This window comes from Acomys minous, assembly GCF_964271855.1.
Source record: "Acomys minous genome assembly, chromosome: 12".
Lineage (NCBI taxonomy): Eukaryota > Metazoa > Chordata > Mammalia > Rodentia > Muridae > Acomys > Acomys minous.
Window position 1 is genome coordinate 20666812 of NC_140493.1, and position 17038 is coordinate 20683849.

At 48.3% G+C, this 17038-nt stretch overlaps 2 protein-coding genes across 7 annotated transcripts in view; one reads left to right on the forward strand and one right to left on the reverse strand.

The window, feature by feature from the left end:
- ZC3H7B (zinc finger CCCH-type containing 7B) overlaps nucleotides 1-1373 on the reverse strand; it is a 48549-nt gene extending 47176 nt beyond the window's left edge. The window contains exon 1 of one of the 3 annotated variants that reach the window (XM_084748339.1): nucleotides 1253-1373. The gene's annotated coding sequence lies outside the window, so the exon portion shown is untranslated. Of the gene's footprint in view, nucleotides 1-832; nucleotides 1130-1252 lie in introns of those variants that run through there. The other 2 variants (XM_084748340.1, XM_084748338.1) reach the window with 2 other exon arrangements.
- A 9293-nt stretch (nucleotides 1374-10666) lies between these two features.
- The window catches only part of RANGAP1 (Ran GTPase activating protein 1), a 28712-nt gene continuing 22340 nt past the window's right edge, over nucleotides 10667-17038 (forward strand). The window contains exons 1-2 of one of the 4 annotated variants that reach the window (XM_084748358.1): nucleotides 10667-10978; nucleotides 14952-15098. In XM_084748358.1, the coding sequence (XP_084604484.1) occupies nucleotides 14987-15098 (112 nt within the window). In that variant the 5' untranslated portion in view covers nucleotides 10667-10978; nucleotides 14952-14986. Of the gene's footprint in view, nucleotides 10979-11457; nucleotides 11477-13780; nucleotides 13969-14951; nucleotides 15099-17038 lie in introns of those variants that run through there. The other 3 variants (XM_084748359.1, XM_084748360.1, XM_084748357.1) reach the window with 3 other exon arrangements.

Here is a 17038-nt window from a genome sequence, read left to right on the forward strand (position 1 = left end):
GGGGTCGGCTCTGTTTCTCCAGAGCCCCCAGCCCTTCCAGGGCGCCCCCCAATAGCCAGAGTCCCTGCACCCAGCAGTCCCTGTGAATTCCCCTGCCTGGTTACTGCCCACCCAGGAGGCCTCTGAGCCCAGAGACGGATGCCACGACCGGAAATGCCCTCCTGCTTAGCAGACCCAGACCGCGCCCCCCTTTCCTGCCGCCCCCTCCCCCAGGGCAGGGCCCGCAGGCCCCGGATCCCCGGACTCGCGTGGCCGCCGTAACCGACTGGGGCGACCCATCAGCCGGCCATTGTCCCCGGCCCTCGCCGCGGCCCCTCCACCTCTAGGCATTGCAGATCCAAAGCGAATACAAAAGGAAAGGGGAAATCTCCACTTCCAGACTCGTACCACCCCCTTGCAGTGGGATCCGCAAAGCATCCGTGCACCCCCAAAGCTCTAGACCCAGGGGAGACTGCCCCCCCTCCCCCAGCGCCACCACGGAAGAAAATCCCAAGACATCCCCTGGGGGCTGCAGTGGAGACCCAATCTCCCAGGCGGCAGGTGCCCGGGCACACAATAACTTTGAAACTTTGGGGGCAGGGGTACGGGGATCTGCAGAGATTCCCTCCACCCCCAAAAAAAATAATTCATGGTAATGGGGGTGCTGTTGCTTTATTCTTGCGAAGCCGCCTTTCCAGGTGGCCTGGCCCCGGCTTCCCGCGCCTCCTCCGCGCGCGGCCCTGTCCGGCCCAGCCCGGGCGCCCCAGCCTCGCGCGCCCCAACCTTGCGCGCCGCCGGGGACGCGGTGGCCCGGCCTCTGCCCCGCGGGGCTCCGCCGCGCCAAAGCACTCACCTCGGCCGGGCTGCGCTCCCCGCGGGCCTGCGCCGAGCCCGATAAATGGTATGCTATGACTAGAGGTATGATTACGTTATTATTATTAGTAATAATAAGAGTAAATGCTATTTAATTACGGGCGGCCGCATCCTGCTCCCGGCGCCGCCGCCCGGGCAGCTCGGTCCATGTGGCTCCGGAGCGCTTTACTTTCATTTCCAGCCCCCTCGGCCGGCCGCTCGCGGCAGCACCCGCTGGAAGCTCCGTCTCCCCGCAGCTCTCCCTCCTCGGGTCCTAGAGAGCGCAGCTCCTCCTCGCCTTAGTCGCGCCCGGGGTGGGCGGCGCGGGCTGCGCACCTGGGGGGGGGGGGCGGTAAGGGGCGAAGAGGGGGGAAGTCTGCAAGCCCCCCTTTCCAGTGGACGGTTAATGCCTGGAATTCACCTTGATTTTCTGGGCTTTTTCTCCTGGCAGTTCTGCGTTTCTGGGCGGATGCTGGCTCAACCTCTGCTTTCCCCACTACCTCCACCACCACCAGAGCAAAAAGCCACACTTTCCCAGGTGTTTGGATGAAGGAAGGCATCTCCAAGCCCCTGGTTGTGTATTTGGCTGGTGTCTCACGTGTAGAAAGTTAAAGAAAAAGAAGAAGAAAAAAATCAATGACACTTGTTTAAGGGAGCCTGGCTGATTTTCTTCAAGGAAGGACCATCATGTTGGGTTTAGGGACCACTGCAGAGGGTTTTGCAGTGCTGCAGGCTCAAACTCTGAATTCAAGACAAGAAGCAGGCCAGGGTCAGCAGCCAAAAAGGTCAGAAGGATAAAGTGGGAGCAAGCCCCAGGCAAGTGTTTTTATTTTATTTTATTTATTTATTTATTTGGTTTTGGTTTTTCGAGACAGGGTTTCTCTGTGTAACCTTGGCTGCCCCAGACTAACTCTGTAGACCAGGCTGGCCTCGAACTCACAGCAGTCCACCTGCCTCTGCCTCCCTGAATGCTGAGATTACAGGATTACAGGCGTGGACCACCATGCCCGACTATTTGTAAGTGGTTTTTGTTTTTGCTTTATTGTGTTTTGTTTTGAGACGGGGTTTTTCTCTGTGTAGCCTTGGCTGTCCTGGATTCACTTTTGTAAACCAGGCTGGTCTCGAACTCACAGAGATCCTCTGCTTCCCAAGTGCTGGGATTACACAACCAGCTATTTGTAAGTGTTTTTAAAGTCAGTTTTTAAATTCATGTGTACTAGTGTTTTGGCTCTAGGTACGTAGGTGTCCTCAGAGCCTGGCAGAGGCCAAAGCAGGGGATCGGAGCTTCTGAAACTGAAGTCACAGATGGTTGTGAGTCGCCGTGTGGGTGCCGGGAATCTAACAAGGGTCCCCTAGAAGAGCAGCCAGTACTCTTTTTTTTATTTATTTATTGTTGGTGGTGGTGGTGGTGGTATTAATAGTGTTCTGCCTGCAGGCCAGCAGAGGGCATCAGATCACATTATAGATGGTTGCGAGCCACCATGTGGTTGCTAGGAATTGAACTCAGGACAGTTGGAAGACTAGCCAGTGCTCGAAACCACTGAGCCATCTCTTGAAGATAGATCAGGTATTGGAATATCACTGTGAGGAATAGAGATCCAGGACCTTGAGTAGATAGTAGATAGTAGATATTGATGGTGTTCAGAAATGGGAGGTAGGGGAATCCTCATTAAACCAACTTAGCAGGATTCTTGCCAAAATTTGGACAATTGAGCCAAGCTTAGCGGCCTATGATTTTTATCTCAGTACTCTAGAAGGCAAAGGCATGCCTGATCTCTGAGAGTTCCGGGCCAGTCTGTTATAAATAGCAAGTTCCGGGACAGCTGGGACTACACAGAGAAACACCATCTCAAAAAATAATGATAATAGGGGCTGGAGAGATGGCTCAGAGGTTAAGAGCATGCTCTGCTCTTCCAGAGGTCATGAGTTCAATTCCCAGCAACCACACGGTGGCTCACAACCATCTATAATGTGATCTGGCAGCAGGTATACTCGCAGATAGAGTGCACATACATGTAAATTAATTAATTAATTAAAAATAATGATAATAAATAAAAATTTAAAGTAAAATAAAATTCAGAGACTCTAGAGATAAGTACACAAGCCGGAAAGGCTAGGCCTGTTTGAAAAGTTCAGGGGAGTCTAGATAGAATTCTATCATAGAAAGCCTCTTTGTTGGGAATCTTTCCCAGAAGTGAGTTAAGGTTGCTAAGAGGACCAAGATAAAAGAGAGGCTAAACAAACATCATCTGTAAGCAGCTGTGGCGCAGCCTTGGAACTGGTTATAGACGGGCAGGATTTGAATCCAGATCTTTTTATTCCAAACAGTGGTTATTGCCCTCTGCTTTGTCTACTTCCTTCAGGAAACTTTCCTCAGCATTTCCAGGTGCCACCTGGTCTTCTCTCAGTGCTCTGCCCACAGAGCTCTTTTCTTTCTTCCTAAGTTCTTGATTTTTTTTTTTTGTGTGTGTGTGTGTGTGTGTGTGTGTGTGTGTGTGTGTGTGTGTGGCTTTTTTGAGACAGGGTCTCTTGTGTAGCCTTGGCTGTCCTGGACTCCCTTTGTAAACCAGCCTGGCCTCGAACTCACAGCGATCCCCCTGCTTCTGCCTCCCGAGTGCTGGGATTAAAGGCAAGTACCACCATACCAGGTGGTTAAATAAATAAATATTAAAAAAAAAAAAAAAAAAGTAGGGGTCTGGAGAGATGGCTCAGTGGTTAAGAGCGCCACCTGCTCTTCAGAGGTCCTGAGTTCAATTCCCAGCAACCACATGGTGACTCACAAACCATCTATAATGAGATCTGATGCCCTCTTCTGGCCTGCAGGGGTACATGCAGACAGAACACTATATATAATAAATAAATCTCTTTAAAAAAAAAAAAAGTAAACACAGCCCTAGGTTCTTGTCCCTCTTGGGCACCTCCCATAGCATAATTTAAATGTTTAAAATTCTCCCTGGTATAACCCTAGCTCCCAAGGGTATGTCTGGCACCAGTGTTGGTTGTAGATAATATTTGTAAAGATGAAATCTACCAGGCTCACAGCTGATGTGCAATAAATTAAATATACATGCACATGCGGGCGTATAAAATGAAGAGGAGAAAAGATGGCAACGGCTTACAGGCATTGGGTCCTTCAAGAAGCAAGAGGGCGGTACTTACTGTGTAGGACAAACACTGTTTTTTTTTTTTATTTTTCTTTTTGGTTTTTCAAGACAGGGTCTGTCTGTTAGCCCTGGCTGTCCTGGACTCACTTTGTAGACCAGCCTGGCCTTGAACTCACAATGATCCGCCTGCCTCTGCCTCCCAAGTGCTAGGATTAAAAGCGTACGCCATCACCGCCCGGCATAGACTCTGGGGTTTCTGGGTAATATGGTGAGAGTTGCTTGGCTAACGTTAGGAATACTTAAGAAGTCTTGCGTTGTCGTTTGTTGACTATCTGACACACATCCCCCTAAAGCAAACCAAATCATCTTAATTAGCCACCTCATATCTAAAATCAAGATTTAAAAAAAAAGCAAAACCTGAGCCAGCTAGGCAGTGTGTCGTACACCTGTTATGGAGGCAGGAAGCAAGAGGATCAGGCATTGAAGGCCAGCCTCAACTAGCCCGAAATCTAGCCCGCGAAAGAGACTGAACAATGTCAGTTCCCAAACCTCCTATGCAGTTTACGTTGACGTTATTCCTGACAGCTTACCACGTCAGACCCCACTGTTAATCCTGTTCTCTTCTGGGATAAGGCTACTGAAGGCTCAGATGAGTTAGCTGCCAAGAGGCCTGAAGATTCTGCCATCCCAAGCTGCTGCTTAAATACCAGATATTGGACTGTCTGTCAATTAAGGAAGATTTGGCGGGATGCTAGCTTCTAAAGTTTTCAATATGACATCAGTTTGTTAATACGGACTGTCAGAAGCCGGGTGTAGTGGGTACAGTGACGCACACCTTGGGTCCCAGCAGTTGGAAGGCAGAAGCGGGCAGGTCGCTGTGAGTTCGAGGCCAGCCTGGTCTACAAAGTGAGTCCAGGACAGCCAGGGCTGTTCCACAGAGAAACCCTGTCTCGAAGACTCCCCAACCACAGATGGGGTGCTTTGGAGATAAGTACCAAAAACCTCACACCAACACACCAGTGTTTTCAGAGGAGTCCTGATCGTCAGCTGTGAGCTCCTATGTTCGCACATCAAAGCCAAAAGAATATTAACAACCACTGCCTATTTATCCTGAGCAAAGATAGGCATGTATTATCGAGTCTCTGTTCAGTGTGCATTGGTGTTTTGCCTACATGTCTGTCTGTCTGTCTGTCTGTGTGATGGTGTCAGATCTCCTGCAACTGGAGTTATAGACAGTCGTGAGTTATCATGTGGGTGTTGGGAATTGAACCCTGATCCTTTGGAAGAACAGCCAATGTTCTTACCCACTGAGCCATCTCTCCAGCCTCAATATATTGTTTCTTACCATCTTAAAAGCCCTACCGGGTAGGGATTGTTTTTACCTACATCAGGTGAGAACAGATACACTTAGTGACTAGGTGTAGATGAATGTTAATTCAGAACACGGTTGCTCTGGCAGGAGATCCCATCCAAAGACCTTCTAGGTCGCTGTGGTCTGTCTGGAATACAAACCCGCCATTAATCCAGGAATCAGAGGTATCCGAGTTCAAGGCCAGCCTGGTATAGAGCAAGTATCAGGTTTAAAAAAAAAAAAAAAAAGCTTAGGTCCAGGCATGGTAGTATAACCTTTAATCCCAAACAGTAAAGGTAAAGTTAGTTTGTAGAAGGAAGCGCCCATGTTTGAAAGTGATGTTTTAGTTGAGTGACAGAAAAAAAAAAAAGACAAACCAGAGAAGATTTGATAGAATAAGATACACCCAACTGTCCCTATGAGAGGAAGGAGAAGCCGCTTAAGGGAGCAGCATAGAGAGTGAGCATAGAGGAGGCAGTTTTACCAGGAGAGTTTTCCAGAGAGAAGTTGAATGAGCAAACAAGTTAGACACGAGCTTGTGAATACAGAGCGAGCCAGAGAACGAGAAGGAGCCGGAAGATTGGGGCAGGTTTCTGGAGTTAGTTTGAACAGAGCAATTCAGAGGCTGAGAGAAGCCAGAGTAAGTCAGTTGGGAGAGGAGGAGTCTGAGCCAGGACAGCTGAGTTGAGCCAGCCAGCCTAGCGCTCAGTGAGAACAAGAAAGGGTGAGCTCATTAGGCAGTAAGTCTCAGGCTGAAAACATTCGAGGCCTAGGCTAGATTGTAGGGAGACTGGAAGCTTCCAGGGCTAGGCCTAGGTTAGCAGACAGGGGCAGTGAGTGAGCTTCTTAAACAACTGAAGCAGGCGAATGAAAGTTCCTTTTGAAACGAGGTCAAGGTCACACATCTAAGGAAGAGACAAGGGGCATGATTCGGTCTGAGCCTCGGTACCTGTCCCATAAGCCACTGTATCCTGAAAGGAACATCTTAATTCTGCATCTGTCATTCGTTACCTACCAGTGCTTGTCACATGAGTGAGCCACTAGAGGTGGGAATCCAGGGTGCGTGCTCTTTACCTCTAGGGCACTCATGCATCGGTTCGGTATGTACCCTCCGCACCAGGCTTAGTCCCCGCTGCTGCCTCCAGGGACAGCCTGAGCACATGACAGCCTAGGCTGAAGTCATGTTCAAGTTCACTGACTCCTTCAACAAGCAGTTCACTGCATTCATTGCCAGGTCCCAAGTCCTCACAGCTCTAGCACAGCCCCAGGTCTGTGACCCTCCCACACAGAAGTTTCTCAACTTTGGAACCACCACGCGGTGGCTCACAACTATCTATAATGGGATCTGATGCCCTCCTCTGGCCTGCAGGCGTACATGCATGAATATAAATAAATAAATCTTTTTCTTTTCCTTTTTTTCTTTTTATTTCTTTTTGTTTTGTTTTTTCTCTAATTTTGTTTTAAGTTTATTTACTATTATTGTTATGTGTGTTGAATGTGGGACAAATCGAATCAGAGTTCACCTGAAAGAGGGAGTGGGGATTGAAAGTAGGGTACAGAGATGTGAGAAATAAAGTCAAGTCAGGAAATTTCTGATCAAGACTCTCTTTCATACAGACGAGTAAGACTTTTTTTCTTTTTTAAATTATGTATACAGTGTTATACCTACAGGCCAGAAGAGGGCACCAGATCTTATTATAGATGGTTATGAGCCACCATATAGTTGCTGGGAATTGAACTCAGGACCTCTGGAAGAGCAGCCACTGCTCTTAACTGCTGAGGCATCTCTCCAGCCCCCTTGTTTTGTTTTTTCAAGACAGGGTTTCTTTGTGTAGCCTTGGCTGTCCTAGACTCCCTTTGTAGACCAGGCTGGTCTCAAACTCACAGCAATCAACCTGCCTCTGCCTCCCGAGTGCTGGGATTAAAGGTGTGCACCACCGTGCCTGGCTAATAAATAAATGTTTAAAAAAATAAAATAAAAGATTTTAACTTGGTAACACATAAGAGAATCTCTTGAGTCTCAAAGAGATTTGGTTTTTTGTTTTTGTTTTTCTGAGACAGGCTTTCTCTGTGAAGCCTTGGCTGTCCTGCACTCTCTTTGTAGACCAGGCTGGCCTCAAACTCACAGTGATCTACCTGCCTCTGCCTCCCAAATGCTGAGATTAAAGGCGTGCACCACCATGCCCAGCTAAAATTTTGATATTTTAAATAGTGTTGAGAGGACCAGAGAGATGGCTCAGTGGTTAAGAGCACTGTCTGCTCTTGCAGAGGACCTGGGTTCAATTCCCAGCACCCACATGGCAGCTCATAACTGTCTGTAGCTCCAAGAGCTGACACCCTCACAAAGGCATACATGTAGGCTAAACGCCAGTGCACATAAAATAGGAATAAATACATTATTTTTAAAAAATAGGGTTGAGACTGTGAAAGGCTATGGGGACGTTTTTTAAAATTGGGAGCTCAAGGGGTTCAAGACAGGGTTTCTCTGTGTAGCCCTGGCTGTCCTGGACACTCTTTGTAGACCATGCTGGCCTCAAACTCACAGTGATCCACCTGCCTCTGCCTCCCAAGTGCTGGGATTAAAGGCGTGCGCCACCACGCCTGGCTAACTTTTGAACTAAATACATTTTGCATTGAGATGGCTAGGAGCTTCTGAGCGTCAGGGACTGGAAGGTGGTGTTTGAAAGAGAGATGCCTTCATAATCTCGGGCATTTGAATTCTTGGTCCTTTACTAGTGGTGCTGTTTGGGAGGTTTAGGAGGTGTGACCTTACTACAAGTACGATACTGGGAGAGTTGAAATATTCCTCATGCCATTTCTAGTTCACTTTTCCCATTTTGTGAGCTTGTTGTTAAAGATAGGAGCTCCCCAAACCAATTCCTGACACTATGCTCATCCTTTTTGTTTATTTTTATTTTTTAATTTTTTTGAGATAGGGTTTCTCTGTGTAGCCTTAGCTGTCCTGGACTCCCTTTGTAGACCAAGTTGGCCTCGAACTCACAGTGATCCACCGGCCTCTGCCTCCCAAGTGCTGCGATTAAAGGCGTGCGCCACCTCGCCCGGCCTACTATGCTCATTCTTGCTGCCACCCTTCCCCGACATGACAGACTAGGCTTCAATTTCTAGCACCCATGTGTCAGCTCACACCAATCTGTAACTGCAGCTCCAAGGGCTCTGACACCTTCTTCTGGCCTCTTACTGTACTATACAAGCATAGTGCACAGATAGATGCGCAGCCAAAACACCCATGTGGGCCACATGGACCATGCCACTGGGAAATCTGGCATGGAGCTAACATGTGATGTGTCCAAACCCTGCAAATCTCAATCTTGAGACCAGCAGGAGCAAACACCTCCCTGTTATGTGACTGCTTGCCCTGTTGCATGTAGCCTTGCTCCCTACCTCCTCAATTTTTGAGGTAGTCACGTAGTCTAGCACCTGGGATTCCTCTCCATGCAAATAAAGCATCCATAGTATCTCAGCCCCAACCAATAATGTGTACTCCTCCTGAAAACCCCTTCCCACTCCCCAAGGTTCATTAGGGCCCTTGTTCACCATGAGTAAAATGCACAAGCTAATTTCACTGAACTCCATCTTGGAGCTGCTACCGCCGCCACCATTGCCACTGCTGCTGGAGGAAGAGCTCACGCTAAAAGGGCTGTAAAGCCTTAAAGGGCGGTGTCAGAGAAGCCTTTCTTCCTCTGGGCTCTCACCACAGGACTGGGATCCTTGAACCTGCCCGCCTGTCTAAGCTTTATTCCTTTGGGTCAGGTGCCTGGATGCTCCAAAGGGCAGAAGTGGACCTGGGCTCTGGACCAACACACACCTATACACACAAAACAAGAACCTTGTGAAAAGAGAGGATCCTGAGCCTCAAGCATGAGATCAGCTAGTGACAGACAGCTGCAAATAGTGACAGACAGCTGCAAAATAGATGAAATGCGGGCATTAATCATGGTTTCAGCTGTTCTCAATGTATTGTTAAGAAAGTGTTCATCCTTAGCACTTGGGAGGCTGAGTCAAGAGATTACAAGTTCTAGGCCAGCTTGGCCAGTGCAGTAAGATCGATCCTGCCTAAAACTAAATAAGTACATGCAGAAGTTCCATCGAGAAAAAAAAAAATCTTCATACAGGGTAAGAGAGACAGGTGAGAGGTTAAGAGTACACACCGCTCTTGGAAAGGATCCAGAACAGTTATAACTAACATCTTATTCATATAATGGTCAAAGAAGTTAGCATGGCAGTGATGGTGCAGGACCAGGTGTGGTGTGGTGGTGCATACCTTTAACCCCGGCACTGAGGAGGGTGCGGAGGCAGAAGGCCGGTGGCTGAGTTTGAAACCAGCTTGGTTTACAGAGCGTGTTCCCTAACAGCTAGGGCTACAAAGAGAAACCCTGCCTCCAAACCCCAAAACCAACCAACCAAAAGCTTACTAGTTTTTTGTTTGTTTTTTAATGTATGTAGGTGGTTTTGCCCGCAAATATGTTTGTATACCACGTGTAGGCAATGCATGCAGAGGTCAGAAGGCGGCTTTGGATGCCGTGGAACTGTAGTTACAGATTGCTCTGAGCCACCATGTGGGTACTGGGAATCGAACCTAAGCCTTCTGGATGATCATTGGGTACTTTTACCTGCTGAGCCATCTCTCCAGCCCTCCCCTCTTCCCCCACACTGTTCTCTTTGAGGGTAAGTTGTAGACATCATACTCTTTTATCGCTAATCACTTCAGCAGTTTTCTCCAAGAAGAAAGTCATACTCTGAAACGGCAGAGGAAAATACATGTTACTCCAAGCTCTTGTTCAACAGTCAACGCAGACATTACGGTGATTTCATATAGGGGTTTTGTTTGTTTACTTATTTATTTATTTTTGTATTATTTTGAGGCAGGGTTTCTCTGTGTAGCCTTGGCTGTCCTGGTCTCACTTTGTAGACCAGGCTGGCCTCGAATTTACAGTTATCTGCCTGCTTGTGCCTCTCTTAGTGCTGGGAGTACAGACATTTTTCCATTTTTAAATTTTCGATGAATCCTTGGAGCTTCCGTTCATTTTCGTGGGAATTAAACGAAGGGAAAAAAAAGTCTTTTCTCTTAGCAAGTGGATCCCTATTACTGCTAAAGAGATCCTGGAACATGCCTTTGATAGCATCGACTTTGTCAATAAAGTTGCATGAATGAGAGCGTAAACCCCTACGGAAGGGCGCGGTCTGCCGGGATTTGTAGTCTGAGGGAGCGCCCCTCAAAACACCATCCTACAGAGTCTTGTGGAGAAAGAGCCATAAGCCGAGAGGGCGGGCGGAGAAGATTGTGAACGCCGAGCGCAGTGCCTCATGGGAGTTGTAGTTCAGGTGTCGCGTCCAGCCACGCCCGCGGCGGAGGACAGGACTTCCCTTCCCGGTAGGCCCCGCAGGCGGGCCCTGCAAAACCCCGCTCGGGCTTGAACAAATCAAATCGAAGGAAAGAAACTGCCGGCTTTCAAAAATTCCTCCTCCGCCGCCATAATCGCTGGGGATCGTGAAGCAGGTGGCGTGCACACAAGCCAGACGAGTAAGCTCGGCAGCGAGGAAAGGCGAGCGGACTGGTCACTGGGACAAGCCGTACCGAGGCGCGGTGGCCGGATAGGTCCTCACGCGGGCTCTCAAGCAGTCACCGACGCGCGCGTTCCGTCGCCCCACGCGGCGGTGCCGCCTGTTTGCTGTGAGTCGGGGCCCTCACGTTGTTCCTGTCACCTGCTTAGGCCACCGGGGCCTGGGTGGGGCCGCCGCGATCGCCTCGCGCCTGCCCTTTGACCTCGCTACGCCCACCGCGGCCAGGCGTTAGGGGGTGGGTGGGGTGGGACACTGGGCGGCGCTGGCCCTTTGACATTTTGGGGAAACTGAGGCCTTAGAGTGGGCGCCAGCCCCAGCTGCCTCCCTCGGCGCTGCTGCCTGCGGTGGCGTCTCATGTTGGCATCCATCTCACCTGGAGGCGGTGCGAGGCCGCCTACCCGAGTCGGCCCACGGCCGCGCGCGGCATGGACTGGCCTGAGTCACTGCTGACGCTTAGCCGGGCCGATGGATGGATGTGCACCTGAGGACGTCTCCCACGCGGCCGCCCGGGAGCAGAGGCGTTTGTGTATTTGACCGTTTGTGTCTGCCCCCTCGCAGGCCACCTGCTGACCTTGGGTAGATCAATTCCAGCTCTCTCTGAGCTTTGGTTAGTCAGTCTTTATAGAGCGGAGGAGAGAGCCTGTGGCGTGTGTCCGTGTGTCCCCAGCCCATGGATTGGGAACGCGCTTTTGACCTGGAGCCCTACCACCACCACATTTTAAATCTCATTTCCCATCTTAAAACTGTAAGAGGTGGCTGAGTTCCAGATAGATTTTTTATTTTTTACTTATCTTCGTGTTGTCATTCTTTGAAACCCCTCAGTATCAGACCTTACACAGGGACACTTTTCCTGTCAAAGCAGCTTGATGCACTTTTATCTGCTAGATACCCTCCAGGGACCCTCCTGGTCACTAATGCTTCTACACAGTCTGTAAAATGTCCTTTGTGGCTTGAGTCTCTTATCTTTTCTCCTCTAACAATTACATGTTTATCTCTCTGATCTCTCTGATTGCCCCACTAGCCTTCCAGTCCCTCCCCTTCGCACACAGCCTCTGCATATTCTTTTCCCTTTGTAGGAATGGGTTTTTTGCAGCGCTCAATCTATGATAGCGATGGTTTTGTTATAGATAGCACGTTTTATCATTCTATTGTAAAGTGCACCCCCCCCAAAAAAAAAGAAAACCAACAACAAAACCTCTTCTTCCTTGCCTTTCCTGGTTGGTTTGTGTGAGTTTTTTTTTTTTCCTTTGTATTATTCAGACTGAGTCTCATGTAGTCCGGGCTCGCCTCACCTCCCAAGTGCTAGATCATAGGTATGCCCCACCATGACCCTTTTTTATTATTATTTTACTTTTTTGTGTGTGATGATAGAGTTTGAAACCAGGTCCTCACAAATGCTAGGCCCCTCTTTCACTTCCACGCACTTTTTCATTAACATGCAAAATATTTTGTTTATCATATGAGCTTCAAGACGTATGTGCTTCACTGCATGTCCGGTACATAGTGCCCAATGCAGTGTTTTGCTGACTGTTTTTGATACCTTATCCCGAGTAGTAATTTATGCTTATGGGTAGTCAGGGTGCTCAAGCGTAAAGGTGAGGAAAAGTGATGGAGGCTGGCTGAGCCGAGAGGGAGGCCTGCTGTGGGGCAGGACGTTGGAGGGGCTTTTGGGGCTCCACCCCAGCCGTTCTGGCAATCTGTTAAGATCCTAGCTGTGGGGAACTTTGTCTCTGGTGGTGAGATTATCAACTGTATTTGATTGTAGTCCTGCTTCCTGGCAGAGGAAACTCGTAATGCGCACGCTGGCTCACAGGTAGTGCTAGGATAGGTGGAGGTAGAGGGCTGGGACTCTCGCCCTGTGCCCCAAGCTCAGATTTTACCATTGGCACCTATGATTTTAACCAATCGTGCTTACGTAACAAAGTCTATAAACCTCCAAAAGGACAGGGCTTGGCGTGCTGCCAGGTATCTGAACATGCACTCTGGGAGAACACGTGGGAGGCGGTGCATGGACATTCTGGCTTTTTTTCTCACCCCTTCCCTATGCTTTCTTTGTGTTTATCTGGCAGCTTATTTGTATTCTTTAAAAATCCCCTTTGTTTGCTGGCATGATGGAAGCACACCTTTAACCCCAGCGCTGGGGAAGCAGAAGCAGGCAGAGCTTTTGACTTTGAAGCCATCTTGGTTTACAGATTGAGTTCAAGTCGACCAGAGGTGCACATTGAGACCCTGTATCTAAATAAATGAATGAATAAGTCATTTGTTGAGGGTAGAAGGTAGAGCTCAATGTGAGAGGTCTAGGGTGCCGTCCCCAGCACACACCCACATACCGCACAGTCACACGCACACCTTTTTAAATAAACAAGTAGGGGCTGGAGAGATGGCTCAGAGGTTAAGAGCACTGTCTGCTCTTCCAAAGGTCCTGAGTTCAATTCCCAGCAACCACATCATGGCCTAAACCTCTCTATAATGAGATCTGGTGCTCTCTTCTGGCATGCAGGCATACATGCAGGCAAAACACTGTATATGTAATAAATAAATCTTAAAAAAAAAAAAAAAACTAAACCAGTAGATACTGTTTTCCCAGCGTTCTATGATCTGTTCTAGCAAATTAATTGACTGCAAGGGAACTGTCATGGCAACCCTAGTTCACAGCCAGTAGATCAGAAGCCCAGGTAAACACTGCGGTCTGCACGAGCATCTTGTGTGGTGCAGCCTTGTAGACAGCTCTCAGCTCCTGGCTTCTGAATTGGAGAACAGCATGCAGGGTGTCCTGGCGAGCTGGCTTGTCTGAAGTGTGTCAGGAAACAATAGAGGCTGACGTTGTTTTCCACACACTGCTCTGTTGCTATGGCAGCCCTTGTGAGGTAGATAGTGCTGGTCTCCTAGGAAGCTCTGAGGGGCCGCTGTGGCGTGTGCAGTCTCCCGGCCAGGGCTGAAACCAGACATGCAGTGGCCTTAGCCTTGTGTACCATCCCAAGTCATGGCAGCACGGGCAGTGGGGCATCCCTGGCATGGATGACCTGGATCCCATAGCCGTCTATGTCCTGTTTGAGGAGTGGCATCCTCAGACACAGTGCTGCCAAGATGACCAGGCAGGTGTGTGCCTCCTGAAGCAGCCCTGGCTTTGGGGTTTGACTGCCCTCGGCTGGGTCTCTCATTTTCTTTTCTCTTTGTGGCTTAGCTCCTGAGTTATTCATGGCAGGAAGTGGGCTAATCTAGCACTAGTCAGAGACTAGTGATCTCAAGGGGACGTCCTCCTGCCTGCCCCCCCCCCCCCATATACTTGAGGGTTATGCTTTGGAGTCATACCCGGGACCTTAAGTTTCCCAAAAGAATACTTTTTAACAAGGTTACTTTTGTTGATGTTGTTGTTGTTGTTTTGTTTGAGACAGGGTTTCTCTGTGTGGCCTTGGCTATCCTAGACTTGTTTTGTAGTCCAGGCTGGCCTTGAAGTCACAGCGATCCCCCTGCCTCTGCCTCTCTGAGTACTGGGATTAAAGACATGCCCCACCACACCTGGCTAGGACAAGTTTTTCATGTGTATGTGTGAGTGTGAGTGTATGCGGTTGAATGCAGGTACCCTCAGAGGTCAGAGGGGTCTGATGTCCTGGAACTGAACTTAACAGGTAGTTGTGAGCTGCCTACTGTGGGTGGTGGAAATCAAATGTGGAGTCTCTGTAAGAGCAGCAGGTACTCCTAACTGATGATCCATCTCTTCAGTCCTCCCTCCCAAGATTCTTTTTTTTCTTTTGTTCTTTTGAGATAGAGTTTATCTGTGTAGCCTTGGCTGTCCAGGCTGGCGTCAAACTCACAGGGCTCCTCCTGCCTCTGCCTCCCAAAGTGCTGGGATGACAGGTGTGTGCCACCATGCCTGGCTCCAATTATTTATACAGTGTTCTGCCTGCATGTGAGCCAGCAGGCCAGAAGAGGACACCAGATCTCATTATAGATGGTGTGAGCTACCATGTGGTTGCTGGGAATTGAACTCAGGACCTCTGGAAGAGCAGTCAGTGCTCTTAACCTCTGAGCCATCTATTCAGCCCTCCCAAGATTCTTTTTAAATGAAATTTCTTCTTCAGTTTGCAGATCTCCAAGAGAGCCCACCATTGTAGTCATGGCCTCTGAAGACATTGCCAAACTGGCAGAGACCCTGGCCAAAACCCAGGTAGCTGGAGGACAGCTGAGTTTTAAGGGCAAGAGTCTCAAACTGAATACCGCAGAAGATGGTGAGTCCCTGGGCTGGCTGTTGGAGGTGGGGTGCTGTGCAGGTTCGCTATTCCTCAGGCTTTCTACGCCACCGCATCTTTATCATCTGTTCTGGCAGTCCTGTGAAGTGGGGTCAGTGCCATGGGTTCATTATAACAGTGACTGAGGCTTGTAGATGGCGTTTACTACTTCGTGGGTTATTCTTTCTTCCACCTCTCTCCACCCCTTTTCTTTCACCCTTCCATCCCACTAACACTAGAGGCTAGAGGCTAGAAAAGAGATCCTTGAATAAAAGACAGGGGTTAAGAAGAGGGCCTTGAACTCGCAGAGATCCACCTGCCTCTGCCTCCTAAGTGCTGGGACTAAAGGCATGCATCACCATGCCTGGCAGAAAACATTCTTGTTTCTGTGGGGTTTTTTGTTTTGTTTTTTAAGATTTATTTATTTTTTATTATTATGTATACATTGCTTTGCCCACATATACACCTGCCCATCAGAAGAGGGCATCAGATCTCATTATATATGGTTGTGAGCCATCATGTGGTTGCTGGGAGTTGAACTCAGGACCTTTGGAAGAGCAGACAGTGCTCTTAACCTCTGAGCCATCTCTCCAGCCCCTGCTCTGTTTTGATGATATCCACAGCTTTAAATTTCCTGTGGAGATAAAACAAATCTGCGTCCCCGATGCAAAACTTTTGTGGTCTTCCATCCTTATAGTATATATGCTGACTTAATTCTGCAGGGTTTTTTTTGTTTTTTTGTTTTTTTCTATAACCTGGTGACTCTTAGTTGCTTTTGTTTGAAATGGCTCTTAATTTTTGCTTGGACCTGCACTCATTGGTCCAATGGCAGCCCTTGCAACATCACAAGAACACTCCTGGAAGCCTAATCCTTTTTTCTGGTTTATATTTAGAAAAAACATTGCCCTTAGAGAAGCCTGGTTCACAATTTTGTTGCAAATGACCAAATTTCCCACAATTAAAGCCCTGAGCATTATGAGACCTGAGACCTTTAGCAGCCTGGTCACATTCTCTTTACAAATGACTGTATTTCCCACAATTGAAGTGCTGGGCTTCATCTGTGATATTATCACAATAAATGTTATAAACAATATTGGTTGTATTATTCGTCTATTTATTTGTCTATGGGTGATGCCTCTGCCTTTAATGGTCTAATAACATTTTTCATTTGGTATTCATATTTTCATATGCCAAGGTCTCTTATCAACAACTGTCTTGTGTCGGAGTCTAATACAGCTTCTAATACAGCTGTTTTCACAGCTGAGATGAGTCTTTGTAAAAAATCAGTGAAGGCTTCTTCAGTGCCTTGTATAATCTTCATAAATGAGGTGGATCTTTCCTGGGCTCCTCAACTTTGTCCCAAGCTCTTAAAGCCGCTATATGACATTGTTCTATAGTGATGTCATCAAATTGATCTGTTCTTGTAGATCAGATTGCCATCCTTCACCCAATAACTGATCTTTTATTATATTCCTTCCCTTCACTCTATTTCGCTGTTCCGTACTCACAGCTTCTTCCCTCCACCGTGTTAATCATTTCAGTAGCGCACCAGGTTCTAGTGCAGCTGTCACCAGTCCCTCCCAGTGCTGGGGGCAATACTTCTGAGTAGCCTAGTTATTTAGACATAAGGCGAGTGCATTCCATATGAAACCATGACCTTTTTAAAAGGCCTCAGAGCTATCATTTCTGTAGGATGCCATCCTGTCTCATCATAACCTTGTTCCACACCTCTAGCAGTCATATGCTACTAGGAAAGCTGATGGTGGCCATCTCGTAACCCACCCCTCTCTGGTGAGGTTAGTCTGAGATTAACCCTTTCTGTCAGAACAGGATGTTTCTTCAGACCATCCCTCCTGCCCTTTCAGCGTTTCTCCAACCCCACTGCCCTTCAGCGCAGTTTCTTTCCCTCTTCTGTGAGACACTAACACTCTCTTGCTCAG